Genomic DNA, 27,996 nt, shown 5'->3' with positions numbered 1-27,996 from the left:
TTAATTTTTCTTTCTACCATCGAAACAAATAAATGTCGATCAGCAAAGTTCTAAGATTGCGACTTCTGGTCAACCCGGGTTGCTATTGTACAGTTTGTTGTTTTTTTTTCAAACTTCTTACTCTGAATCTGAAATGATGATACGGAGAAATCGTTTTTTTGTTCTTTCTTCTTTCTTAAGTTGATGATCGACATTTATTTGTTTCGATGGTAGAAAGAAAAATTAATTCAAAATAGATACAAAGTATGCAGGATAAAATAAGGCCGAGTCTGGTAGCACAACAATTGATGGAGGGTCCTTGTCAATGAAAGAGTCATAACGATCAGTTATTCCGGGTCCAGATTTTGACTGTCCTTTTCCCGATCTTCCCCTGCATGCAAAAGCAATGACTAAATCTCTTTGACCTTGATCACCATCGCAGTGTTTTATTGCAGTTGAAATGTCTGAAGCAAAATAGGTTCCATTTTCAAATTTAAAACTCAAATCAGACCCTAAGCTTTTATCTTTGATGTCTGATACGCTAACTTCAATAATTTCATTGATGCCTGAGTCTGTCAGGGGTTTTCTTAGCGGGTAGAAAAGAATAGTTTCGTTGACAGCTTTATTTGGTAAGATTTTTGATGTCCGCTCCAAGCCATTTTTCCTCAAGCAATAAATGTTCCATAGGTTGTGGCTTTCAATTCTTCGTACGGAGATGGAAGAAGCTTCTGGAATCATTGTCTTACAGTAGGAAGAAATTATAACGTAATCCCTGTCATGAATTGTAAGACCGATTGCGCGATCCAGTTTTTGATTGTCCCAATAACGAGGGATGAATCCCGACATTCTCTGGTCTAGTTCGAGCTCGACGCGTCTATCCGGACCCAGATCCAAACGTCTTCGGATCTCTCTGATTGTCCCGTTTTCAGTATTTATTTGGGATAAAGTCAAAAAATTCAACAAATAATTTGGTGAATTGTCCATGTTCAAATCGAGCAAGACAGATTGGCTTCGATGAGACTGATATTGAAGTTCAATATCAGACGATTTCTTTCTGCTCTCAATTCTTTTATCGCCTTTCTCTCCATATTCAATCCATTTCTCATTTTCTTTATAAACTAACTCGAAAAGCTCACTAAGAGCGTTCAAACAAGTTCCAGAGACCAAGTTTTCTTTCCAGTACCAGGCAAAGGCAGAAGCGGTGCTGTGTTCGTGCTTGTAGAATAATCTTTTGACTTCGTAGTTCTCAGGTGTAACTTTACAAAGTTCCCCGTAACCATCGATTGAAACTGTAAGCTTCAGTTTGTCGTTGGCAATCACCGTCTTTTCTGTCACATTGGGCAAGGAAAAGCCTTTCTCAAGTGTAGTTCCAATTGCTACACTAAAATGCTTCCATTTATTTGAGTTTTTTTCTTTCCACACCCACAAAAAATCAGCTGCTTTGTATCTATACATGGGACAACTAACGGAGTCGCATGGTTTGTTAGGGTGGTTGTCGCATATTGTTTGTTCAAATGGTTTTTCTTTTATTATTTTTGGTCTTCGACAGACCGGTTTGATGTAACCATTTGAGCTGATCGCCAAGGCTTTCATAGTTCCGTCTTGTTGCAAACCAAGTCTCAGAGTGTAATCGAGGCCTTCGCGATCCCCGTCAATAATGAATTTTATCTCAATAGGTCGCTGAGCGGTCAACCTTTGAAAATTCATTTCAATTAGAGAAGAGTCAATGGAAGCAATCTGGCTGTTTCCAAAAAGGGCCCCAAACTCCGACCACTCCTCAGGCGCGTGTTCCAGGTACCAAACCCAAATGTCATCAATCGCCAGTCTGGAAATCTGAACAGATCTTTCTTCCGTTCTCATTGTTTCAAAGTCAACGGTTAGTGGCTCCTGAGATCCTGGAATCATTTCCACTGATTTCGACCGATTTTTGGGATCAGCAAAACTCTCTTCCAATTCCTCGTTCGCTTTCGCATCAATTTGTTTCCATTCATCGTTAGATTCGAATTTGTATCTCCAAACGTATGGTGTTTTGCCTTTAGGATGCGTTTTATAACATGTGTCTCCGTGAGTACATGCGTTACGCAAGAAATGCTCACAAATTTGGTCTGTGACTACTTTTGAAGTAACTGGGGCACCGATTTCAGACCTAGAATTTCTAGTGAAATTTGCATTTTTTGGTCTTGCGCCGGACTTAGCTCTGATATTTTGGTTGGTTGGCGGAACTTTCTTTCTTTTTAACTGTACGTAGCCGATCGTAAGGTCCGTAATATCACCTTCGAGCCCATTCTTCCTTAGAATATTAGCATCTTTTGGACACACATTGTGGCTGTATTCACAGTTGTTTTCGTTTTTGCATTTCGATGCCAGCAAGTGCTTGCACATGTGAATAAACGGACACTTATCTCCTTTATTGCACCCTCGTGTCGAGTTGTAATGCGTGCACAAATCTGGTAATCGTATTTTTTCGTCCAGCTTTTCTTCCAAATTTACTATCAGATCTTTCCAGAGTTCATAATTATCCGGATCGTAGCCGGCTTTGTTTATCTTCAGGCGCTCCGAAGGCCAGACCTGGTGTGACCTTTTGCAGTTGGTCACAAAATCGCATCTACCAACTACCCAGTATTGACACAGGTGCAGATACCTGCAGATAGGGGCTTGGAATAGTGAATGCACATCTATATTTTAGAGAAAATCATTTAATCTAACTTTAAAAATCGATAATCAAATTGTTAGATAATTTTCTGGTTGTTTATGCCTTTTTTAATGTTCCGACGTAACGAAAGTAACGGACTATTTGTGCTCGGGTGGGTTTTTTTTCTTCAGACAAATTTCGACTGTTTAACAAGCCATTTTGGACCGAAGTTTTTGCTTTTTATATCATTCGAAAGCTATTGTTGTCTTGAGCTTAAATTTGAAAAAATATTTCACCTGTGATCATTTTTTGTAAAGTTACGGGGGTTTAAAGATTGTCAATTTGGCCAATTTGGGACAATTAACGCGCGATATATTTCGCGCTTATAACGCGTAAGTGGATATTTAATCAGTCTTAGAAATTGTTCCGAATTGGTTAAAGGAAGCTTATATGCTTAATAAATTATATGCTTAATTGATTGGGTAATACGAGCAAAATCTATCACTGTTAAAAATTTGTTAATAGGAGCGTGTGGGGATATGTTTTTACAAAACATTCTCAAGTTTTAGAGAAAAGAAAGTAATTTTATGTTATTACTTTTAAATTTTCCATGTTATTACTGCTCCATAGACCTTAAAAGACAGTCGGAACATTCAAGGCTTTGCCCTGATACGAGCAGTTTTGTTCAATTTTAAAATCGTTTATATCCGAAATCACTAAATCTGCATTCATTGCATTAGCTCTCCGAGCCGTCTGTCTGCTTGTTGTTAAAATTTGCGAAGCAATCCCTATACATAAGTTAACTGCTTGAAAATTCTAAGTCCTGAATGATCCGAGTGTTCTTTAAAATGCATTAAAAATTTTTCGTTAAAAAATTGATAAAATAGGGAAAAAAAGAACAAAAAGTCTGATATTTTTCTTTGTTTTTTGTTATTTTATATTAGAAAAGAACATTTAAAATGTTTGCGATTGTTAATACATTCACAAGACCAAATTGTTATTTCTTCAATTCTCTGCGCACGTTTCAGTAAAACGAAATACATCACGACTTAATTATCACAAATTTGCTTTTTTCAACCCTAACTTTACAAAAATGGTCACAGGTGAAATAGCAAAAAATAGACGGGTCATAAAAGAAAACAAGTTTTGGATCAATTTAACATCCCCCCGGGGCAGTAAAACAGAGCTGAAGTGCAACAGTGCCCAAAAAAATTAGTTCAACAGTGCGAAAACGAAAGTTTTTATCAACAGTACCAAAAATTGAGACAAATTTCATCATATTAAGTGCGGCAATCAAATATAAAACGGCAATCGTTTACAATCTTTATTGATACTATAAAATTTTGAGCAAAAAAAATTGCAACTTAGACGTTTTGGCTCCAAAATAATTGTTTAATTTGCAGTTGCAGACATTTTGACGCCAAAATCGGAGTGATTTTCTTTGGTGGAATCCCTCATAACACGAAGGACCGAATGCGCGAAAAAAAAGCGAAAAAATCCCTCATACGCGAAGGACCGAATGCGCAAAAGGACCAATTGGCACTGTTTAATGTCTGCAACTGCAAATTAAAATTTATTTTGGAGCCAAAACGTCTAAGTTGCAAATTTTGGCAACTGTTTAATGTCTGCAACTGCAAATTAAAATTTATTTTGGAGCCAAAACGTCTAAGTTGCAAATTTTGAGACGTCAGTAACCTAAAATTTTAAAAGAAAATTTGGAAAGGGCGTGAAAATCTGAAAGAAAAAAACATTACCAGAGACTAATTATTGACATTGGCCGAATATAAAAACGGCAAAAACATGCAAAATTTTCAAATTGCCACTGACCGCCGCCAAATTGGAACAAATTTTGTATTTCAAGGGTTTCGTTATGAAAGAAACAAAATATTGCTTCATTTAATTCATTCTAATTGAATGGCAATTGATTCTTTTTAAAAATTGACTTTCGGCTTATTTGTTTTCGGTCTTCCGTCCACGAGTTTTTCGCCCATTCGGTAGTTCGCGCCTGATAAAATCCCCCGTTTTTTGTTAATTAGCGCCATTGAAATCCCGCTCTTCAGAAAATGCGTTTAAATTATTCTGAAGCTTTCTCGCTTTTTTCGCCACTGCTGAACGCCCCCTCCCCTCCCTCTCCCCCAGATAGAGTGCGGTCTGTATTTAGACAACCACGTGTTCATACTCGTCAGTAAGCAGACAAAACTATATTACCCAATCAGAATCGAGATGAGAAAGCAAACTTACGAAATAGGTAATTATTAATTATTTATTGTTCCGACTTTCGAAGAAAACGGAATATTTATGCTCGGTGTGTTTTTTTTATTCAGTCAATTTTCACCGATCGGAATGATAACTTTCAACAAAAATTTTCTATATTTTCCAAGATATTGACTTCCTGAGTTCAAATGTAAAAAGAGATTTCCACCTCGGATTATTTTTTGTAAAGTTCTGCGGGTTTGAAAATTGCCAAATTTGCCATTATCTGGACTAAATCATGCGCGCTTTGAAAAGTTTATTCATAATGCTGAGAGCGTAATAGGAATTATTTATGCGTGGCGAATTATCCCTCACAAAATCGTTCCATTTTGAATTGAGGCTAGCTAATTGGTCGTATTAATTTCCAATTACTCAAAATTTTGCACTTTGATATTGTTCAAATTGTACAGGTTTTCAATATTTTCTTTTACCAAAAACTATTCGATATGAAATAAGGGACAGTCGGAACATTCAGGGCTTTGCCCTGATATACGAGCAGTTTTGTTTCTTCTTTGTCTCGATTCGGATTGGTTAATATAGTATTTGTCTGCTTACTCACGAGTCTGAATACGCGGTTGTCTAAATACTGCTACGTGACCCCCCAGATAGACTAACTTAAGATCTTCCACCCCAGCATTTAATTCGCAATAAATTTGCTATGCACTGCATGTAAAATGCGCTCGATTCTAATTGGCTGAAAATTACTAATTTAGAACCAAGTTAACATCCTCCTCCTCAAACGGTTTTGGGGGAGAGGAAGTTTAATTAGTCCCAAATTTCATATTATCAAAGTACATGAGACACCACAAAAACGAATGCATTGAAAAGTCGGATTATTTATTTAACAGGTTGTAGATCAATTAGATTGACAATTTGAGTAGCATCGACATTGAACCAAAAAAAAATAAAAAGCAAAAAACAAAATAAAATGGAAAGCAAACTATGAAAAAGTGAGAGAAGGTTTTAAATTAATGTTCCGACTTTCGTAACGAAAGTAACGGAATGTTTGTGCTCGGGGTTGGTTTTTTCTGCAGACAAATTTCGAATTTTTAACTAGCCGTTTTTGGCGGAATTTTTTTCATATCATTCAAAAGGTATTGTTGTCCTGAGCTTAAAATCAAAAAGATATTTCACCTGTGATCATTTTTTGTAAAATTATGGGGGTTTAAAGATTGCCATTTTGGCCAATTTGGGACAATTAACGCGCGATATATTTCGCTTCGCGCTATTAACGCGTCAGCGGATATTTAATCCGTCTTAGAAATCGTTCCAAATTGGTTGAAAGCTCATTTGTCATAATTGATTTGTTACAAGGAGCAAAATCTATCCTTTTGTACTTTATATGGCGTGTGGGGGATGATTTTCAAAAAAAGTTCAAATTTTAGAAATTAAATTGTTCATTTTATTTTATTACAATTAATTTTTTCATGTTATTACTGCTCCATAAAACTTAAAAGGCAGTCGGAACTTTCAGGGCTTCACCCTGATACGAGCAGTTTTGTTATTCCGACTTTCGATACGAAAGTAACGGAATATTTGTGCTCGGGGTGGGTTTTTTTTTCTTCAGACAAATTTCGACTTTTTAACTAGCCATTTTTGACGGAATTTTTTTATATCATTCGAAAGGTATTGTTGTCCTGAGCTTAAATTTGAAAAAATATTTCACCTGTGATTATTTTTTGTAAAGTTACGGGGGTTTAAAGATTTCCATTTCGGCCAATTTGGGACAATTAACAAGCGATATATTTCGCGCTATTAACGCGTAAGCGGAGAGTTAATCCGTCTTAGAAATCGTTCCAAATTGGTTAAAAAAAGCTTATTTGCCATAAATGGTTTGTTACAAGGAGCAAAATCTATCCTTTTGTACTTTATATGGCGTGTGGGCGATGATTTTAATTTAAAAATATTCACATTTTAGAAAAAAAAATTTGTTTTGTTTTATTTTATTGAATTTTTTAATGTTATTACTGCTGCATAAACCTTAAAAGGCAGTCGGAACATTCAAGGCTTTGCCCTGATACGAGAAGTCTTGTTTCGTTTTGCATTCAGTCATTGGACGAATCGAAATTAATTATTCCAATTTTGATCCGACTTTTCGGAGAAAGCTACGGAGTATTTGTGCTGGAAGTGGTTTTCTCTCCAGATTAATTTCAATTTTAGCTAGCCATTTTGAGCGGATTTTTTGTAGGACATGTACCCATTTTACGTTAAGTTATGGTGGATGTTTGAAGATTGCCAATTTACAACAACTCGCCTTGATATGAGCATTCATGCTGTTCTGACTTTCGAAGAAAAATCCTGAATAATTGTGTTCGGGTAGGGTTTTTTCTCCAGACACATTTCGACTTTCTTAACCTAGTCATTTTGAGAGAGCTTTTACATCATCTGAAAGGTATTGCTGCCTTGAGTTTAAAATTAAAAAGATATTTTGTACTTTGATTAGTTTTTGAAAAGGTACGGGGTTTCAGAATTACCAATTTGGCTAATTTGGTACAATTAACTAGCGAGATATTGCGTGCAATTAACGCGTAAACTGCGGTTTAATCGCTCATAAATTGCACCAATTGAATTGAGGCATGATACTTGGTGTATGAAAACGTCTAAACGCTAAGAACTATTCCAATATTTTTTTCTTTCGTTTGAAACTTTTTCAAAAAATTGGAGTTTCATGTAGCAAAAATGAAATTTTTTGGCTAACGAAGCAAAAAATAATTTAATTTATATACATTTTGGATGTTATACACTTGGTGCTATATAAATCAGCCGAAGTATAAAGCAGCCGAAGCATCAACCAGCCGAAAATACGTGTTATATAATAGTTGTTACAATTATGTAACAGTTACGAGAGTTATGCAAATTTCATTCATATGATGTAACTTTTCGTCTGGCTTATACACTCTGCGTATTTTCGATTGGTTTATACGTCGGCTGGTTTGTTTACTCTCATACACTTCTCAATTTGATATAGTTTTGTCTGTAATTGTCCAGGTAGTTTTAGCGTAAAAATTTATTGACTAAAAAAAATAAAAAATGGTCCGTTTTGGGGTAAAATTTGGCCCAAAGTTGGTTAAAAAATGAACCAAATAAAATTCAGCAAACTTTTTTTTTGTCATTTTTTACTTAATATCAACCCAATTTCAACCCAAACGCGTTTCAAGTTTTATATATCGTCTGGACAACTTGAATCAGCACTATGTCATTAATGGGTTTCGTTGAAATCCATTAATTTGTCCATTAATGGCCATTATAATTTTAAATACAGATTCATTTCCAAGCCCTTGCCTGCAGTTTGGACGGTTACAGCCTGATGCGTTGTTGTAAAAGGTGCATACGTACAGACCATCGCCTGATGATGCTCCCGATGATGAAACGACACTGCGAGACATTTGTTCAAGTGGCCGAAGAGTCGTAATTCAAGCAGAAACAGCAAAATGAGGGTCAGATTGTTTGCGTTTTAAGATCTAAGCAACCGTACCGATAAGTAACAAATTTAGATCAATGTCAAATTTAGAGGATATCTAAGTGCATCATAATTGGTTACGTAGCAGTATTTAGACAACCGCGTATTCAGACAGGTCAGTATTTAGACAAATACTGTTTTAACCAGTCAGAATCGAGACAAGGAAGAAATTAATAAATAATTGTTACTTATTTCGGATTATTTATGTCTTATCTCGATTCTGATTGGTTCATACAGTATTTGTCTTAATACTGACGAGGGTGAATGCGCGGTTGTCTAGATACGGTGCGTATTCATAGGTTCCAAAATGAAAAATCAGTCCCATAGGTTCCAAAATAAAAAAGCAGTCGCATAAGTTCCAAATCTTTCCAATTGGTCAAAAGACTAAATTAGCCGAGTCTCGGTTTAAGGTCGCCGGTGGGCGCGCTACGCGCGCATCGCCGCTTCGCGGCGATAACCGGCTCTAAATTTCGTATAGAGTCCTACCCTTTGGTGGCAAGCTCGCAACACGTTGGCGCGACTGCGGCGGTCACTATTCTGCAGCTTGAGTTTATGCTGGTTGAACAGTAAACAATCAATCCATAAATTCGTTGGCTCAAATTTCAACCAATCAGAATTCAAGAAGATAAATTTTGGAACTTATGCGACTGATTTTTTATTTTGGAACCTATGAATATTGGAACCTATGGGAATTCACCCTAAATACAGACCGCACTCCATCATAATTCTAGTTACGGAGTGCGGGCTGTATTAAGACAACCACGTTTTCCGTCAGTAAGCAGACGAATATTATATTAGCCAATAAAAATCGAGATGAGAAAGCAAACTTACGAATTAAACAAATATTAATTATTAATTTCTTCCTTGTCTCCATTCTAATTGGGTAAAATAGTATTTGTCTGCTTACTGACGAGTATGAATACGCGGTTGTCTACATACTGCTACGTAACCTACGTCACCATACATAAATAATTATTAATTATTCATTTCTTCCTTGTCTCGATTCTGATTGGTTACTACAGTATTTGTCTCAATACTGACGAGTCTGAATACGCGGTTGTCTAAACTAAGTTGCCGACAGGACTTCAAGCCGAAGGGACTTCACGCCGAAATTTAAACTTTTCAAGCACCTAAAATTACAATTTTTTTTATCTGTAAAACGTTGCTTTTCAAAAATTTAGGCAAGTTTAGTCCACAATAAGCGTTTTTCATGACAATGAATCACTTAGGATTGGCATTCGTTAATAATTTCAGACGGTTTTTGAAATGCATGATTTATAAGCAAGAAAATTGCCTTCAACCGTGTTTTATTTTCAACTTTCCTTAACATCATTTGGAGGTTTAAATTTTATGAAAAAGTCAATAACTACTGAAAAAGATCATAAAATAAGGAAATTCTTTTAAAAAGTTTTCAAATTAATCCTATTTCATCACTTAATAAGAAAATTAACGGCTTGAAGTCCCTAATTTTACAATTCGGCTTGAAGTCCCGTCGGCTTGATGTCCGGCACCCGTCTAAACACTGGTACGCAACCATACAGACCTTACTCAACAATTCGAAAAGCAAAATTTTTCAGTCATATTAGTTTATGTGAAGTGGAAAATTAAATTTATGAAAGCATCATAGGCTTTAAAAATCGGTTTAAATCGGTGCTAGGGATTTTAGCAGACCGGTTTTTTAGCAGACTCAGAACAATTATAAAGTGTGATAGCTAAATTCAAACGCGGCATTGGCGATTAGCGACCGCTTGCTCCGCTGCGCTTCAATTGAACACGAGTGTTATTGTGCGCGTAAACCTTTGTTTTACCGCTAATTTAGACTGCTGTGTTTTTGAAAGGATAATTTTGTTTACAAATTGCGAGCTAATTGTCTGAATTGGGGAAGCTTGGCCCCAGACTGAGCGTCTTTTTGAGTCTGTCAATCCATCATCCATTATTACGTTGGTCTGCTAAAAGACTCATTTTTCACTTTTTATGCTAAAAGATTGGTCTGCTAAACGATCGGTCCCCGTTTAAATCATAGTACCGTCCCAATACCGAGGTGCTAAGCGAATAAGATGAGATGCCATAATGCCGACGAGACATTAAGACGGCAAATGAGAGTTATTACATGTAAAAAGAGCAATTCGAATTAAAGCGGTTTAAATTTCTCAGAAATACAATGCGGAGAATTGTCGTCTTTTTAGCTGTCGTCTTATTGATTGGACAGCCGATCTCGAACCAGGCCCAGGTGACCGGCAAATAAGGCGACAGCCGTTAAATCGACAACCGTTTTTGATGGGATTTTTAAACGACAAAGTACATTTCTGATAAATTGACAACGCAAAATGATTGTTATAACACGCGATTTACATTTCGGAGAAATACACCACGCAAAATTATTGTTTTAAATGCATTTCTGAGAAATACAAAACAGGAACTTTATCAATTAAACACGCAATAACTATTACTTCCGTTTTCTGGTCAAAATGAGGCCGAAACAGAAAACATCGGCAGAAAAATGAAAAAACAACTCGGCTATATGATTCTGCTGAGCATGCGAAATTATAATAAAGCTGAAATGATGTTTCTCAGAAATGCTAAGTATGCGCATCTAGCTAATCTAATCTACTAACTAAAATAACCAATTCTCAGAAATGCAAAATAGGCATTGATGCAATAATCGACTTCTCTATATATTTTTTTCCTGAACAAGCTGTATTCATTTACCAAATTGAAACAAGACTGCTCGTATCAGGGCGAAGCCCTGAATGTTCCGACTGCCTTTTAAGGTTTATGGAGCAGTATTAACATTAAAAAATTCAATGAAAACAAAATGAAAAAAAAAATTCTAAAATTTGAATTTTTTTATGAAAATCATCCCCCCACACGCCATTTAAAGTACAAAAGGATAGATTTCGCTCCTTGTAACAAACCAATTATGACAAATAATTTGAACAATTTCTAAGACGGATTGGCTCTTTTCCAGTTCCCCCCCACCTTTCAAAATACCGAGTTTTATGTTTGTTTTAAGTGTTATTACGGCTAAATGCGTGATTTTACGCTGTAAAGTATGAAGAACAAATCTGTTCACAGTTGTCGTTTTGTTCACCACGCCAAATTTCATTGCATTATGACAACGTTAAATAAGCTTTTCAAAGTTGAATTTGAGAGGGGGGGGGGAAACTGGAAAAGAGCCGACGGATTAACTCTCCGCTTACGCGTTTATAGCGAGAAATATATCGCGCGTTAATTGTCCCAAATTGGCCAAAATGGCAAACTTTAAACCCCCGTAACTTTACGAAGAATGATCACAGGTGAAATATCTTTTCAAATTTGAGCTCAGGACAACAATACCTTTCGAATGATATAAAAAATTCCGTCAAAAATGGCTAGTTAAAAAGTCGAAATTTGTCTGAAGAAAAAAAAACCCACCCCGAGCACAAATATTCCGTCACTTTCGTATCGAAAGTCGGAACAATAAGTATCTCGGATCTACTTAACAATCTCCCACCCCCCCCCCTCCTTTCAAGAAAGGGGGGGGGGGAGATTCTTTAGTAGGTACAATAGGGGGGGATTGTTAAGTAGGTCCCCAGGGATCAACTTAACAATCTCCCCCCCCCTTCTTGAAAGGGGGGGGGGGGGGGGGGGTGGGGAGATTCTTTAGTAGGTACAATAGGGGGGGGATTGTTAAGTAGATCCAGTATCTCGAAAAGCGATAGTGAGTTTTTTTGTAATTAATGCAGAATAACTGAAAATATTTCATAGCGCAAACAAGCAATTTTTTCTTCAAAGCAGAATTTGTTCGGATATCGTTAACTATTTCCCCCCTTTCGCAAAAAGAAGGGGACCAAGTTAACATCCTCCCCCCTAACCACGTTTAGGGGGGAGGATGTTAACATGTTTCTAAGTTGGGAATTTTTACATGCAGCGCTTAGCAAATTTAATTTAATTTAAGCGCTGGGGTGGACTAGGTCAACTAGGTTCACTAGGTACAAAACTACATATGCATAACCCTTGAAATATTTTTTTACGGTTAGCCTTTTTTTACTAAACACCCTGAGAGGGGATAATGAAAAGACCCATTTGATCTACTTAAGGTCCCTCGTTTCATAGGACCCGAACTAAAAAATTGATCGTTTAAGTCCCAAAACTTTTTCATTTTTGAATTCTGATTGGCTGAAATATGAGCCAACAACAAGTAGATGTATTAATTGTTTATTGTTCAAGCCGCATGAAATCAAACGGCAGGATAAAGGGGTGCCGGACATCAAGCCGACGGGACTTCAAGCCGAATTGTAAAATTAGGGACTTCAAGCCGAATAATTCCTTATAAAGTCGTGAAATATGAACAATTTGAAAACTTTTTTGAACAATTTCTGAATTTCATTATCTTTCTTCACTAGTTATTGGCGTTTGCATATAATTTAAGCCTCCAAATGATGTCCCGGAAAGTTGAAAAGTAAAACATGGTTGAAGGCATTTTTCATGTTTATAATTTATGCATTTCAAAAACCGGCAGATGTTATTAACGGATGCGAATCACAAGTGGTGCATTGTCATGAATAACGCTTACTATGGACTAAACTTGCCAAAATTTTAGAAAAGCAACATTTTGCAGATGATAAAATAGCGTTTTGGGGTGCTTGTAAAGTTTTAATTTCGGCTTGAAGTCCCTTCGGCTTGAAGTCCCGTCGGCTTGTTGTCCTAGACCCAGGATAAAGACCGCCGCAGTCGCGTCAACGCGCTGTGAGCTTGTCAACAGAGTCTGTTGGCAAGCCGGTTATCGCCCATCAACGGTTATGGCCAATTGAAATAGTATGGGACTTTCAAAGATGGAATAGTTGAGCTCGGGGAGGTTTTTTTCTCGACTTTTTCGAGTTTTTAAATTATGACTTTTTAACTATTAATTTTTGACAATTTTTTAATACCAGACGAAAGGTGTCGTTGTACTGAACTTAAGTTCAAAAAGATGTTTCAAAAAGATGCGATAATTTTTTGATTAAGTTATGGGGGTTTAAAGAAAGCTAGGTAAATAAACGACAGGGGCTATTAAAATGACAAGACATTAAGACGACAAATAAGCTTTTACTACATGTGAAATGAGCAGTTCAAATTTAAGAGGTTAAAGTTTCTCAGAAACACAATTCCGCATAGTGTTGAAGTCCCACCAAAAGCGGTTGTCGTCCCAAAAGCTGTCGTCTTATTGACCGGACACCGGTTTAGATATTGCCAATTTGGTACTATTAACGCGTAAGCGGAGATGTTTTCCTAACCCAAACCCTAACCGTAATCACTCTTGGGAATTGTTCCAAATACAATTCTTAATGTATGTATTATACGGGGCCCAGGTAATTACACGACAAACAAATTAGACGTGACCAAAAAATGAACTAAGAGGTCGATGCAAAATTGCAAATATGAGAAATTAGACGTAACTATTGTTATCATTTCCAGAATTTGTTTATCGACTACAACTAACTGTCGTTCGAGCTTTTCTTTAACTGCAAATCAGCTTTTTCTTAATACTGCAATTATCACCTGAGGCAATTGTATAATTTATGCATTTCAAAATTGTTTGATAACATTCGGATTAACGTTTTATAAATCAATTGTGGTTATTATTTTGATTTGCAATGGGATTATTAACTTTTTTTGTAATTATGAAAACTTATTTTAAGCGAAATCGAAAACCCAATTGAATGTTGACATTTTTGAAGTGCATGTTTTATACAGAAAGGGTTGTCAAAAAAACATGCATAGGGGAATAGTTAACAGGGTTCAAAAGGGGGAATTGCTAACAAAATTCAAAATAATTAAAGTTTTAAAATTCAGGTTTTGTGCGTTTCGTCCGGAAAATGTAAATAAGCACGGTATTATCTAAAAACCATTTTACACTATATTGAAAATGTGGTAGCCAAAATTGAATTTTTGAAAATCTAATTAGAGGGGGTACATAGTTTACAAGATCCCTTTAAAAGTAAACACTAGTCCATTGACCTTCAAGGGTAATTAGAACATTCATTCTTGGGGTCTTTTTATTTTTTCCTCCTAGAAATCAATATTTCAACATCTTGAACTGAAACTAATTTGCCTCAAGCTGATTGGCGGGTTTTGACCCATCAAGTTTCAGCATTATTTCATAATTTTTTGTTCACAATTTTAAGTCGACATAAAAACAAGCCAAATTAGGCAAAAGTTATTTTGAAAACTATTAATCTTCGATAAAACAATTTGCAGAGTTTTTACCGGACCAGAAAAAAAACAGAACATAGCTGCAGGAAAAAATGCCAAATATTTGCTCAAAATTTGGCTTTGTTAGAAAACGTCTTAAAAAATGATCGCAACTGTGTTAACCAAATCAACCAGTGCTATCAGTATATTGTTCTCAGCATTTTGAGTTTCAATCCGAAGTGGCCTTCTCTTAGAGTATTTCGGTAAGGGTACGTATACTGTCTGATCGTCACGCTAAGTTTTAGTTTATGGATCCTGATTGGTTAGTCCTAAATACTTTACAGTAATAATTATCAAGGAATACAATTAGATATATAAAATTCTCGTTTTGAACTGGTTCCACCCATCCGAGCTTAGTAGTTTTTAAATCAAAGTTTTTCTGTGAAAGGATGAATGGAGTGTATTCTAGTCTCTTTGAGAAGACTTATTGAGGAGATTGGCAGTTGCTCGTGTCATTGAAATTCTTTTAGAGAGAGAGAGATAGATATTGAAGAGATTTGTAGATACTCAAAAGATCTTATCGAGGTTGCAGATTCGTATTAATGATGTGTTGATTTCATAAAGTAGAGCGAGACTCTGTGTATTCTCGACTATTCGACTTCTTTGAGTGAAGAGCCAAGTGAATAAGATCCTTATTTTGAATTCAATATGGAAATGGCCATTTTTGTTGGTCAAGCGATACCCTTGCGGCACTATTCGCTACATACTTTATATCCTGCGAGTGTTGAGACTGTGGCAAGCAAAACCAATAGGTTTGCCTTTTCAGAGTTGGAATGTCGTCGAGTTTCATCTCTTTTACTGCTCGTTTCTTTTGCTCCGTTAAAACTGTTACATTATATATGTCTGCACCTCTTAGTAGTTTCCGTTTTAGTTACGGTCTTCGCTATTTATTTTCGCAAAAGCGTTTAATTAATTCAGTTGTTTGTAAGAGTTGCTCACACTAGAGCTACTCTTGGCAAAAAAAGAGTGGGATGTGTCTTAAGTGTGCTTGTAGCGCGGTGAGTGGGGCCGACTAAAAAGCATGCTCAGGACGTCTATCACTGGTGAGTTTTTGAGCGTCTGTTTGAGTATAGTCTTCAATTGTGAGTAACTTTTTCATTCTTTTATATCAGGTGATTTTTCTATTGTCCTTTTGGTTGTGTCCTTTTCTTGAGAATATTTAGTTTCTAGTTTGTGTTATTTTGTAGTGTATTGGGGTTTTGTGTGTTCTTAATAAAATTTTGATTTGAGTTTCATAATATTATTTTATCCATTTTAATCCAGTTTAAACTGGTTTGAGTTTCTTAGGACTTTCTTGTCCTTGTTATTAGTGCGGTGCTATCAGTAAGCTGCATTGGTTTATTTAAGCTTACTTTTAATTCTTTCTTCTAAGCGAATTTAGGAAAAGTCTGAAACGTGTGAACGCGAGTTAAGCTTATTATCAACTGGTTTGTCAAACTCTAGAAACTGATTGATTCATAAAAATTGTAGTGAAAAGTTATACAAAAGCGTGGAAAAAAATGCGTGAAATGAGAGCAAGTCATGTGGCGAATTGGCGAGTTTATAAATTGAAGCGCACAAAAAAGGTTAGTTCTTATCTTAATTTATTACACATTTATTATTTTATTACATTGTATAGGAGTTTTACTGAATAAATTTTAGCAATTTACCGCTAAATTATAGACTTCACTTCATAATTGACAATTGAGAATAGTTTGCAATATTCACTGAAGAGCTTGACTAAAATCTGATTTTTTTTTGCTTTTTGATTCTTAGAGGTTATTGGTGAAATCTAGAAAAAGTTGGAGAGACACACAAGTTAAAAATGGTGAGTTTTGAGAAAAGTTTAACCTAGTCCTGGGTCGTTTGTGTAAAATTGGAGAGTATACACTTAAGACACTTAAGATTAAGAGGTTGGCTTGGGTTTTAAGATATCCAAGAAAAGCCTCGATATTCTGGATTTGAAAAAAGCTTTTGAAATAAAGATTTAAGGTTATAGTTCAAAGATCCAAGAGAAGCTTTGATGATCTGATTGAATAAATCAAATTAGGGCTTGGGAAATAAAAGCAAGGATAAGTTTTATCAAAAAAAAAAATTTGAATAGATTTAATGGTTGAAGAATATTTAAAGATCCAATAAAGGTCTTGATGATCTTGTGTTGCAATTAAATTAATCATTTAAACTTCTTGATTGTCTTAGGTGAAGAAGAACAATAACAGAAATTATCCTCTAGAAGCAAAAAGTCATCAATTATTTAAATTATATAACGATTCTTGAGATGTTGTACGAACTTTTTTTCTTCTATTTTTTTATTGAATTTATAATTTAAAACAATAATGTTCATAGTAGTAATTGCATATTTAGAATTTTGAGGTAAAAATATTTTTTTTGTGGGCAGTAGTTTATGTATACTATTAATTATTGGTAGTATCATAAATATATGGCTTAATGAATCAAATTTGCGGCTCTAATTATGGCAGTTAATATAGTATTTTAAAAAAGCTTACTGCACAAAGAGTTTTGAGTTTTCGTAATCGTCGTCTGCTTTTTTGGGGGTATTTGGTTTTTTGTCTTCGTTGTGACCTGGTTTCGTCTTTAGTATTGACTTAGCTTGATTAGGTTTATTGAGACGTGGAAATAATTTAACTCTATTTTCGATTTGATTTGACTTTGTTTTGACTTTTTTCTTCTAAATCTAGGTTTCTCTAAGTCTAAGTTAGTATAGGTCTGCTTGAGACTCGTTTGGTTGCACAAGATGAGTTTAGGTACTGGTTAGCCTTTTCATCGAGCAGTTTCGGATAGAGTAGACCGTCTAATCGTCACGCCATCTAATTTTCGGCCAGATAGATTCGTGCAACTTTTTAGTCTAATACCGATCGTAATCTTACTCTTATATTTCCTAGTCTCAATAGATTTAGTATATACTGGTATTTTTGCGAAGTTAGAGGAGAGGAAGAACAACTGCTTTCTGAGTTAAATTATATTTCTCTGGATGAAAATAAAAATTGTTTCAGCCTTAGGAATTATCATAAGTTTTAGTATTGGATCATGATTGGTTAGTTTTAAATGTTTTACAGTGATAATTATCAAGAAATACATTTAGATATATAAAACGCGTGTTTTGAACTAGTTCCAATTTATTCATTGAAAATTGCAACATCGCAAAATTATGAAACTTGGGCGGAATAAATAAAAATACCCCAGTCTTAATGATTATGGTGACTTGGACTGATTTTTCATTTTGAGAGCTAAGAATACGCACCCTATATAGTAGCAGAATTTCTTGGGCCTGGTCCGGAACATAATTCAGGTGAATTCCCATAAGTTCCAATATTCATAGGTTCCAAAATAAAAAATCTGTCGCATAAGTTCCAAAATTTATCTTCTTGAATCTGATTGGTTGAATTTTGAGCCAACCAATTTATGAATTGATTGTTTACTGTTCAACCGGCATAAACTCAAGCTGCAGAATAGTGACGGCCGCAGCCGCGCCAATGTGTTGCGAGCTTGCCACCAAAGGGTAGGACTCTATGCGAAATTTGGAGCTGGTTATCGCCGCGAAGCGGCGACGCGCGCGTAGCACGCCCACCGGCGACCTTAAACCGAGACTCGGCTAATTTAGTCTTTTGACCAATTGAAAAGATTTGGAAGTTATGCGACTGCTTTTTTTATTTTGAAACCTATGGGACTGATTGTTTATTTTGGAACCTATGAATACGCACCATAATTCAGTTTTGTGGTTTTCTTTTTCTGTAACTAGTAAATGTGAAATTTAATACATTAACGAAAGGCTCAAAGTGCAATTTGTAATTCTAACAACTACTGTTTATTTTCTTATGCAAGCGTGTTTATATTGGTATGCTTAATCTTTCAGTCGGTCGCTAGTTATTAAGCAGATTGGTCTATGAACAGAATTGGTATAAAAGCAGAAAAACAGTTAAGGATTTTATAAGCTAATCGGTAAATTAACTATAAGAATTGTCAGTATGACCAAAAAACGAAAATTTTTAGCATAGTTTGAGCAATTTAATCGAATTTTTTGACAAAAGTTCACAAAAAAATTGATAAAATTATGCAATTCAAACTTTATCTATTCATTTTCTTGGTAATATTGACAATTCTTAGAGTCATTTTATGAATTAGCCCGTATAAATCAATATGAATAAATATTTTTCTATTTTTCTGCTCTTGGATTCATTCTGCTCTTAGACATTTCTGCTTACTGCTCCGTCTTGGTTTCAGCCATCCCGAACAAAATGTGCATATAATATGACGCCTGATACCAACGACATTCCATATAGCAATATAGGTAAACTTCATCAGTCTGTTCAAATAAAACACGTTTGAGCGAATATTTAAAACAGAACGTTTTGTCACACAAACGAATCTTTGTTATAAATACGAGTGATGAAGTGTTACCTTAAAAATGCAAAGGAACGCATAAACTGCAATTGAGATAAAAACGTTACAGTTTTACAAAAACGGGTCTTTTTGTTCCGACTTTCGTAACGAAAGTAACGGAATATTTAAGCTCAGGGTGGTTTTTTTTCTTCAGACAAATTTCGACTTTTTAACTAGCCATTTTGACGGCATTTTTGTAATATCATTCAAAAAGTATTGTTGTTCTGAGCTTGAAATTATTCAGATATCTCACCTGTGATCACTGTTGGGGGTTTAAATGATGCTATTTCGGCCAATTCGGGACAATTAGACCGCGATACATTTCGCGCTATTAACGCAAAAGCGGAGCTTTAATCCGTCTTAGAAATCGTTTTAAACAGTTTGAAGTAAGCTTATTTGCCATTATTGGTTTGTTAGTAGGAGCAAAATCTATCACTTTATGTTTTAAATGGCGTGTGGGGACTGATTTTCACAACAAACCTCCAATTAAAAAAAATCAATTTTTCTTGTTATTACTGCTCCATAGACCTTAAAAGGCAGTCGGAACATTCAGGGCGTCGCCTTGATACGAGCAGTTTTATTGCTTATTCCGCCCATTTTTTAATTTTGCAATTTTGTTGTATTCAAAGTATAAATACAGAGAACAAAACACTGCTTCGAAACACAGACTGATTCGTATGGTTAAAAAAGCATTCATTTTCAATTTAACTCATTTCTAACAAGGTCGAGTTTTGAGCAGATGTTAAAACATATGGTTTAGGAATATAAGCAAGGATAAGCCTCGAAAAATCTTGTGTTGCAATTAAATTAATCATTTAAATTTATTGGTTATTTTAGGTGAAAAAGAACAATAACAGAAAGTATCCTCTAGAAGCAAGAAGTCAACAACTATTTAAATTATATGATGATTCTTAAGATGCTTTACAAATTTTTTTTCTATTTTTATTGAATTTATAATTTAAAACAATAATGTTCATACTAGTAATTACAGATTTAGAATTTTCAGGTAAAAATAATTTTTTCGTGAACAGTAGTTTATGCATACTATTAATTATTGGTAATATTAAGAATATACGACTTAATGAATCAAATTTGCGGCTCTAATTATGGCAGTTTATATAGTATTTTAAGAACGTTTACTGCACAAAAAGTTTTGAAATTCAGTAATCGTCGTCATTTGCTTTTTTGCAGGTATTTTGTTTTTCAACTTCGTTGTAACATGGTTTCGTTTTTAGTATTGTGTTGGATTAAACATTTTGAGACGTGAAAACAATCTAACTCTATTTTGAGACAAAATAAATTTTCATGGCGGATTCCAACGAAAATGGCGGAATTCGCGTTTTAAAAACCAAATCGCGGGTGTATTCAAACTCCATAGAACAACTACAGATGTTGTTCCGACTCTTTTAACGAAAGTAACGGAATATTTGGGCTCGGGGTTTTTTTCTATTCAGTTATTTCGACTTTTTATCTAGACATTTTTGACAAAATTTTTTAAAAATCATTCAAAAGGTATTGTTGTCCTGAGTTAAATATGAAAAAATATTTCCTCTATGATTGTTTTTTGTAAAGCTTGCTATACTAAATTGCTATTAATAGGAGCAAAACCTATCAATTTGTATTTTATATGGCGCGTGGGGATTGATCTTCACAACAAACCTCAAATTAAAAAGAAATTTTTTATTACAAAGATTTTTTTCTTTTTATTACTGCTCCGTAGACCTTAAAAGGCAGTCGGAACATACAAGACTTCGAGTAGTCTTGTTGCTTGTTCCGCTCAATATTCTTAATTTTGCACTTTCAAGGTATAAATAGAGAGAACAAAACGCTGATTCGAAACACAGACTGATTCGTTTGGTTAAAAAAGCAACCATTCCCATTTTAACCAATTTCTAACAAGGCATCTTTTTTCCTGTAGCAATTTTTTTATTTTGCTTTGGTTTGAGTAAAACTTAGCTGTTTATTTGAAACAATTATGAATAGTTTTCCAATTATTTGATAATTTCGTCTAGTTCGACAATTATAAATCGATTTAAAAATACGACAAAAAATTTTGAAACACTCTTGAAAATTGATTGGCTAGTTGAAAAACCGTCTTAAGTATGTTCTACTTTTTTATATTCCCTAAGATCAGTAAGAGGCTCAAAAACTATGGAAAAGCAAAATTCTTGTAAAGAAAGCTCATGAAATTGAGAAATTCTTCAAAATACTTTTTATATTGATCATATTTCATGACTTTTCGACAAAATATTCGGCTTGAAGTCTCTAGTTTTACGATTCGGCATGAAGTCACATCGGCTTGATGTCCGACACCCTTAAAAATTATCATTAAAAACAATGATTGATCTTTGTACAGCTTTTTGATAACAAAACTTTTATTTTGTCTATAGAGCTAGATAGCTTTTACCTCAAGAAAAAACTGTTTTAAGTTTTTAGAATTGTTTTCTGTCATTTTCCGACTTATCTTACCATTTGGATGCAAAAACCAGATGGTCTTTACATTTATACCCCCTCCCAATTTCAAGAAAGGGGGCAACTGTTAGGTAGGTTGAGTTATCCAAAATTTTGATCAATCAGAAAGCAGCAAAATTCGAACCTTACACATAACGTTAATGTACTGCTTTTATATATCGGGGTGGCACTTCTTTAGTAGATACCACAGTGAGGGCAACTTTTAAGTAGACTCAAATAAAGCCAGTATGGCCTCGCACAAAACAGTGGTTATTTGGCTTTACACTAAACAGTCCTCCACACAAAACAAACTTTATACACAAAAAATCACCTCTTGCATGTATAATTTTGAGCTAAAAATGTTTGTTTTAGCATGAAAATGTTTTTGCGGCAAATAAATGAATAAGTTTAAAAAAATTGATTTTCTGGGTTGCCTGGAACGGTACCTAGCAAGTGTCCAGGCCTAGTTTTTAAGGATTTTTTATCTTAGAATTCGTGGCAGGGATCACGAAAATGCAGGATCGCCGTGGTCTCTAATTTCCTGCTGGTAACTCTAAGGTATGTACATAAGTGAGTCTGGAAAACCTGGACATGAAAACGCGCCGTGGGTCGCGAAAGTCGCATCATGGGTCGCGCATCATCTGGATCGAGGACAAAACTGCATAGTCGCGCCGAAAGTTTGAGTCTGGTAAGTCTGGACATGAAGTCGCGCCGTATTTCACAATAACCGCGCTTTGGGTCGCAAAAAACGCAATGTGGGTCGCGCCGCATCCGGATCCAGACCCAAACTGTACAATCACGCCTAGAGTTTGAGTCTGGAAGCTCTGGATGCACAGTCTAGAATGTCTGGATTTGAGTCGCGACGTGGGTCGCACCGCATCCGGATCCAGACCCTAATTGCATAGACGCTCCGAGAGTTTGAGTTTGGAAAGTCTGGATATACAGTCTAGAAAGTCTGGATATGAGTCGCGATGTGGGTCGCACCGCTTCCGAATCCAGACCCAAATTGCACCGCCGCACCGAAAGTTTAAGTCTGGAATTTCTGGCGATGCAGAGTAGACAGTCTGGATTTGAGTCGCGACGTGGGTAGCACCGCATCCGAATCGAGACCTTAATTGCATAGTCGAGTCGAAAATCTAAGTCTGGAAAGTCTGGCTACTCAGTCTAGAAAGTCTGGATATAGGTCGCGACGTGAGTCGCCTTGCATCCGAATCCAGACCCAAATGGCACCGCCGCACCGAAAGTTTGAGTCTGGAATTTCTGGCGATGCAGAGTAGACAGTCTGGATTTGAGTCGCGACGTGGGTAGCACCGCATCCGAATCGAGACCTTAATTGCATAGTCGAGTCGAAAATCTAAGTCTGGAAAGTCTGGCTACTCCAAATTGCATAGACGCGCCGAGAGTTTCAGTCTTGAACGTCTGGACATAAAGTCCCGCCATGGGTTGCGCCGCATCTGGATCCAGACCCTAATTGCAAAGCCGCGCCGAGAGTTTGAATCTGGAAAGTCTGGATATTCAGGATAGAAAGTCTGGATATTCAGTCAGTCTAAAAAATCTGGATACGAGTCGCGCCGCATCCGGATCCAGACCCTAATTGCATAGCCGCGCCAAGAGTTTGAGTCTGGAAAGTCTGGATATTCAGTCTAGAAAGTCTGGATATGAGTCGCGATGTTGGTCGCACCTCATCCGGATTAACACCTTGAGTCTGGAAAGACTGGACATAATTCGTGAAAGTCTGAACGTGGGTCGCGAAAGACTGAAAATGGGTCGCAAATTTGGTCTGGTAAATCTGGACATAAAGTCACAAAAGTCTGGAAAGTGCGTGTCCGGACATTCGCGACCCATGTTCAGACTTTCGCGGTATGTCTGTCCAGACTTTCGCGACCCATGTCCAGAATTTTGCGACCAAATTTTGGTATGTAAAGACTATCGCGACCCACGGCGCGACTCATGTCAAGACTTTCCAGACTCAAACTCTCGGTGCGACTGTGCAATTTGGGTCTAAATCTGGACTTGAGTCTGGGTCCTCAAACCGGGGTAACCCAGGTCAATTTCAAAATGTTTGCTGTATTTTTAACAGTTTTTAACGATAAAAACGTTTAAATTCGCTCAAAAAACAAGGTTAGAAATTAAATTGAGTACAAGGCAAAATCATTCCAACGCAAGCTTAATCAGTCATCAGAGGTAACAAAACCAATACAAATCCAAGAAATCTAGGGGGAATCAACCGCATTTTGTTCACCGTTGAGCCAAATGGCAATTGAAAAATGGAAAGTCAGACATGTTGACAAAGAAGTGGTTGGCTTTACAACTTGATAGACATTAGAAAGTTTTTAATAAGTCAGTGTTTTTAACGTTGGAAAAGTTAATTAACAGGTTGTTCTTTAATAGCCAACCCTAGTTGATTAACCATTCAAACTTTCTAAATATATTTGTAACTAATGAAAAACTAGTTGCGATTAACCACTACAAAAATTAATCAAATACACACTCACTTTTTTAAATATGAAATTAATGTATCAGAAGCTGAGGCTTACACATTGTAGAAGTTGATTCTGGAAGATCATTCTTCCTTGAGTGTTATAAAAGATGCACTTAGGAATTTTTGAGGCCCATTTTAATTTCAAGCTTATTTGAAATTTGAGGCTCGTCCAATTTTTAAAGTTTTTTATCAAACGGAAATTTTAAAAGAATTACCCCATATTTTAGTTTTTAGATCAAAAAATTTAAAAAATAAAATGAGATTTTAAAATTTTTCAAAAAACTATCGCCAAAGAATTTTTTACACTGGAAACTTTAATTTTGTTTAGTTTTGTTGAAATTAGCATCTGGTATTTTCAAAATGGGAACCATTAGTGCGTCAACTGTTTTTTATTTGACTGAAACATGCAGCGTGCTGTTGATGCAACAGTGAAAAAATCCAATTATCTATTTCGTACAGTTTTTTAATTATAAGCTTTAGCTTGGATCAATTTAAATTGGTTTTGAGTTCGGACTTACTCATTGGGTATAAGCTAAACTGAAATCGGCTTATATTTGGCTTATTCTTTCGAAATAAGCCAAAATCAACAGGTTTCTAAATTTTTGCACGTTTAATTGAAATAATAATCACAAATGAAAATCAGAAAATCAGAATTTTTTTATTTTAAATAACAAAAATTGATTCGAAGAAACAACTGCTTAGGGTTTATATTCTCACTTTCTGGAAAAGTTGCATTAAAAATTATTTCGCTGATGCTTTCGAAATTTTTCGGATTGGCTGGAAATGTCTTTCAACTATTCCATAGCTATCCAAAGGACGAAAAACAAAGAGTAGGAAGTGGATATGAAAAATCAAACTGGCTAGAAGTGACAAGCAGGGTGCCACAAGGCTCTATCCTAGGGCCTCAATTCTTTGTAATGTTCATAAAGGATCTTCCCCAAGGTTGATGCAACCGCTCCTTTGGGCACGCTGACGACCATTTTATCCACGAGCCGAGATCATTACAAAATGACTTTATTAAACTAAGCAAGTGGTGCTACAAAAATGGAAGTCAATTTGTCGAAAAGCCATAGAGTCGCTTTCAAAATTGCATTGATATACAAAACATGATGCGCATCGAAACTTATGAATTAGAACAGCCTGAAACTGAACAAGAATTCGACATTATGATCTCTACGAAACTCTGTTAGACAATACAGGCTAAAGATGTGCTCGAAAGCGTTCGGTTTCTGTTTTCTCCTTTAATGAAAAATGGTCGGCACAGCAAACTACAAACTAAAGCTTAACGCATGTTTCAACTACTTTTTCCAAATAATCATATGGCTCGTGCGTCTAGAAATCCAATTAATCCGCGCTAAAAATAATCGAAGAAAAACAAAAGAAGAATACCAAAGGGATATTATCGAATTGCAATCGGCACCACAAGCAAAGACTAATTTTTCTGAAGCTACTGCCTCTCTTTTTGATCTATAAGCTGCACGATATTCTTTTATATGCAAAAGTCGATAAAAATATTTCAATATCAAATCTCAAGATTTGCAAAAAATTGGCAAATCAAAAAATAACAATACAAAAAGAGCCACAAGAGATAGTCTGCAAGTATGAAAAACACGATACAAGTAAGCAAGATCAAATTTTCGTATCAAAACATCCATTTTGACAAATTACCTGATAAATACAATCGGCGAGAATTAATTGCAGCTATTTGTAATTGAAATCAAGAAGACTCTTTCGAAACTGTCCTGGAACTTTTTCATCACGACGTTTAACGAAAACGATCTATGTACTTGGAGAATGGCTTGTTTCTGTGAGAGAAGTAGAAACTTTAAAAAACTAAACGTCATCTATTTATTGCTTTACCATTCCATCTAAAATTATTAAACAGAACAAAATCATTTTAGTTACAACTCAACCATACAGGGACTTACTTTTTCTACTTGGAGCTATCCTAAAATCTGTATTATTATAAAAATTATGATTTTTATGTTATTATAATTGTTTTTATTATGATTCTTATAAAAAGTTTTATGATTATTGTTATTTTTATAATGTAACCACAGCTGATAGTCTTAACACCGGAAATTTGCAAAAACAAACAAAATCAAAATTATAAACTTATGTTCGTTTTTCAGTTCATGTTTTTGAGAAGAGCAAGAATTAACCTAAATTTCCAATTTTCAAACCTCCATAACTTTGCTTTATCACAAGTGAACTATCTTTTCAACATGAAGCTTAGTGCATCAATCTTTTTCAAACGGTATAAAATTTCTGCAAAATTTCTGAAAGTGGGAACAAGACGGCTGTCTGAAAAAATACAGAGACTCAAGCGAGTAAGACGCCCAGAACTCTCAACTCTATAATGAATTCAAAAGTTGATATTCAGAATCAAGCCTCAGTCTATTTTTAAATTATTTTTGAGTGTTTCGTTATTTAATCTCCTTTCGTGAATCTCATCATATGAAGGTGGACAAATTTTGGTAAATTTAATTTTAAATTTAAATTTAAGTAAAGTTACTGTAAATACTACTGGTTTCAGGGTAAATCCGAAATTTTCTGACTGCCCCATTAGTATCAAGGGATGATTCATCTTTGTAAATTTGAAAATTGATTGAAGTAGCATTTTCTAGGGACCTTTCAATCATACTATAGTAGCTTTCAAAAAAAATTTGATTCCAAAGATGGTATATTTCGCAGTTTTGCAAAATAAAAAATGTATATCTGGAGCTCAGTCTTCGCAGAATTTTTAATTGTTTCCTAAACCACTGGATCTACTAACGCATGTTGTTAGCTCTGAAAAATGAAGTCAGCCTATTCCAGGTCACACACAGCAAAAATCGGGTTTCTATTCAGGTATCATTTAGAAAACGGTTAAATTCCTTTGGTCCCAACGTCCATAAATGCCAAAATAAATCAGTCACGTAGGTACCAATATTATTTTTGTTAAAATCTGATCGGTTGAAGTTTGAGCCAGCGAATGGTTCAGCTTCAAACATCATAATAAAAGTTTGAATACTTTTTGGTGGGTAAACTAAACGACAGAACAAAAAACCAAAGACTTTTAGACGATTAAAAATCTTTTTGGGTCGGTAGCTGGTCGAATCCCTGAAAAAGGGGGCGTCAACCCCCAAATCCCCCCCCCCCCTTAATCCGCCCCTGAATATATTCTAAGATTCTTTTTGGCCAAAACTTGCCAAGCCAGCCAAGATTTTCTTTAAGATTTAACCAAGATTCTTCAAGATTTTTCAAAGATTTCAAAGATTGATGGAATGGGCTGATTTTTCAGTGCCTTTTCTGTTATACGGCTCAAGCTTTATCAGGGAATTCCAGATTCCCGTTTTTGTTAGAATTAATTTCAGCGAATCCACTTCGAGAAATATGATACAATTTTTCAAAATGATCAATAGACAACAACCAAAATTTCGTTCTGAAGCTAAGGCGAACACGCAACGAGATATTTCTTTAAAATTACTCACGGTTTGATTTTCTGTCATCAGCTGCTGCGGCGAAGCTTGTTGTACATACGAATCATTGTGCTGGTAAATACACATGTGCTGGTAAATACACAAGTCAGCTCGATCACATTAATTTTGAAGCAATTTGTAGCAGCTGGTAACGATTGGTAACGTAGCAGTAACTAGACACCACGTCAGTAGAAAGGCCATTAAGTAGACAACATTCAATTTCTATATCTAAGGCAATTTCTGTGAAACCTAACCCTAAGTCACGCCGTCGGCCTTTTCGTAAGTCGCGTCGTCAGTCTTTTTTTAGGTTGCGCCATCCTTATTTTCTTAAGTTGCGTTGTCAGTCTTTTCTTAGGTTGCGCCATCCTTATTTTCTTAAATTGCGTCGTCAGTCTATTCTTGAGGCGCGCCATCAGTCTTTACTTATTTCACGCCGTCAGCATTTTCTGAAGTGGCGCCTGCAAAGTCTTTTCTTAAGTCGCGTTGTTGAAATTTTTTTTCTAAAGTCGGGCCGCCAGTTTTTTTAAGTCGCGCTGTCGTTTTTTTTTCGTAATTCATGCCATAGTCTTTTCTTAGTTCGCGGCGTCAGTCATTTCTCAAGTCGCGAAGTCGATTTCTTCATAAGTCGCTTCGTCAGTCTTTTCATAAGTCGAGCAGTCAGTCTTTTCTTAAGTCGGGCCGCTAA

At 35.6% G+C, this 27,996-nt stretch overlaps 2 protein-coding genes across 3 annotated transcripts in view; one reads left to right on the top strand and one right to left on the bottom strand.

Annotated features, from left to right (window-relative positions):
- The window catches only part of LOC134845134 (26S proteasome non-ATPase regulatory subunit 1-like), a 428,069-nt gene that overhangs the window by 298,668 nt on the left and 101,405 nt on the right, over positions 1 to 27,996 (top strand). The window lies entirely within an intron of this gene.
- Positions 208 to 27,461, bottom strand: LOC134844146 (protein mono-ADP-ribosyltransferase PARP12-like). Of its 2 annotated transcripts, XM_063860675.1 has the most exons (4): positions 18,239 to 18,374; positions 17,779 to 17,805; positions 8,147 to 8,325; positions 208 to 2,620 (listed from the first exon to the last, which is right to left on the bottom strand). In XM_063860675.1, the coding sequence occupies exons 3-4, from the start codon at positions 8,248 to 8,250 to the stop codon at positions 223 to 225; spliced, it is 2,502 nt and encodes an 833-aa protein (XP_063716745.1). In that variant the 5' UTR covers positions 8,251 to 8,325; positions 17,779 to 17,805; positions 18,239 to 18,374; the 3' UTR covers positions 208 to 222. The 2 variants fall into 2 exon arrangements, with proteins under 2 accessions (XP_063716745.1, XP_063716744.1); XM_063860674.1 differs by lacking the exons at positions 17,779 to 17,805; positions 18,239 to 18,374 and adding an exon at positions 27,324 to 27,461.

This window comes from Symsagittifera roscoffensis, chromosome 4 (genome assembly GCF_963678635.1).
Source record: "Symsagittifera roscoffensis chromosome 4, txSymRosc1.1, whole genome shotgun sequence".
Taxonomy (NCBI): domain Eukaryota; kingdom Metazoa; phylum Xenacoelomorpha; order Acoela; family Convolutidae; genus Symsagittifera; species Symsagittifera roscoffensis.
This window is presented reverse-complemented; position numbering and strand designations above follow the sequence as displayed.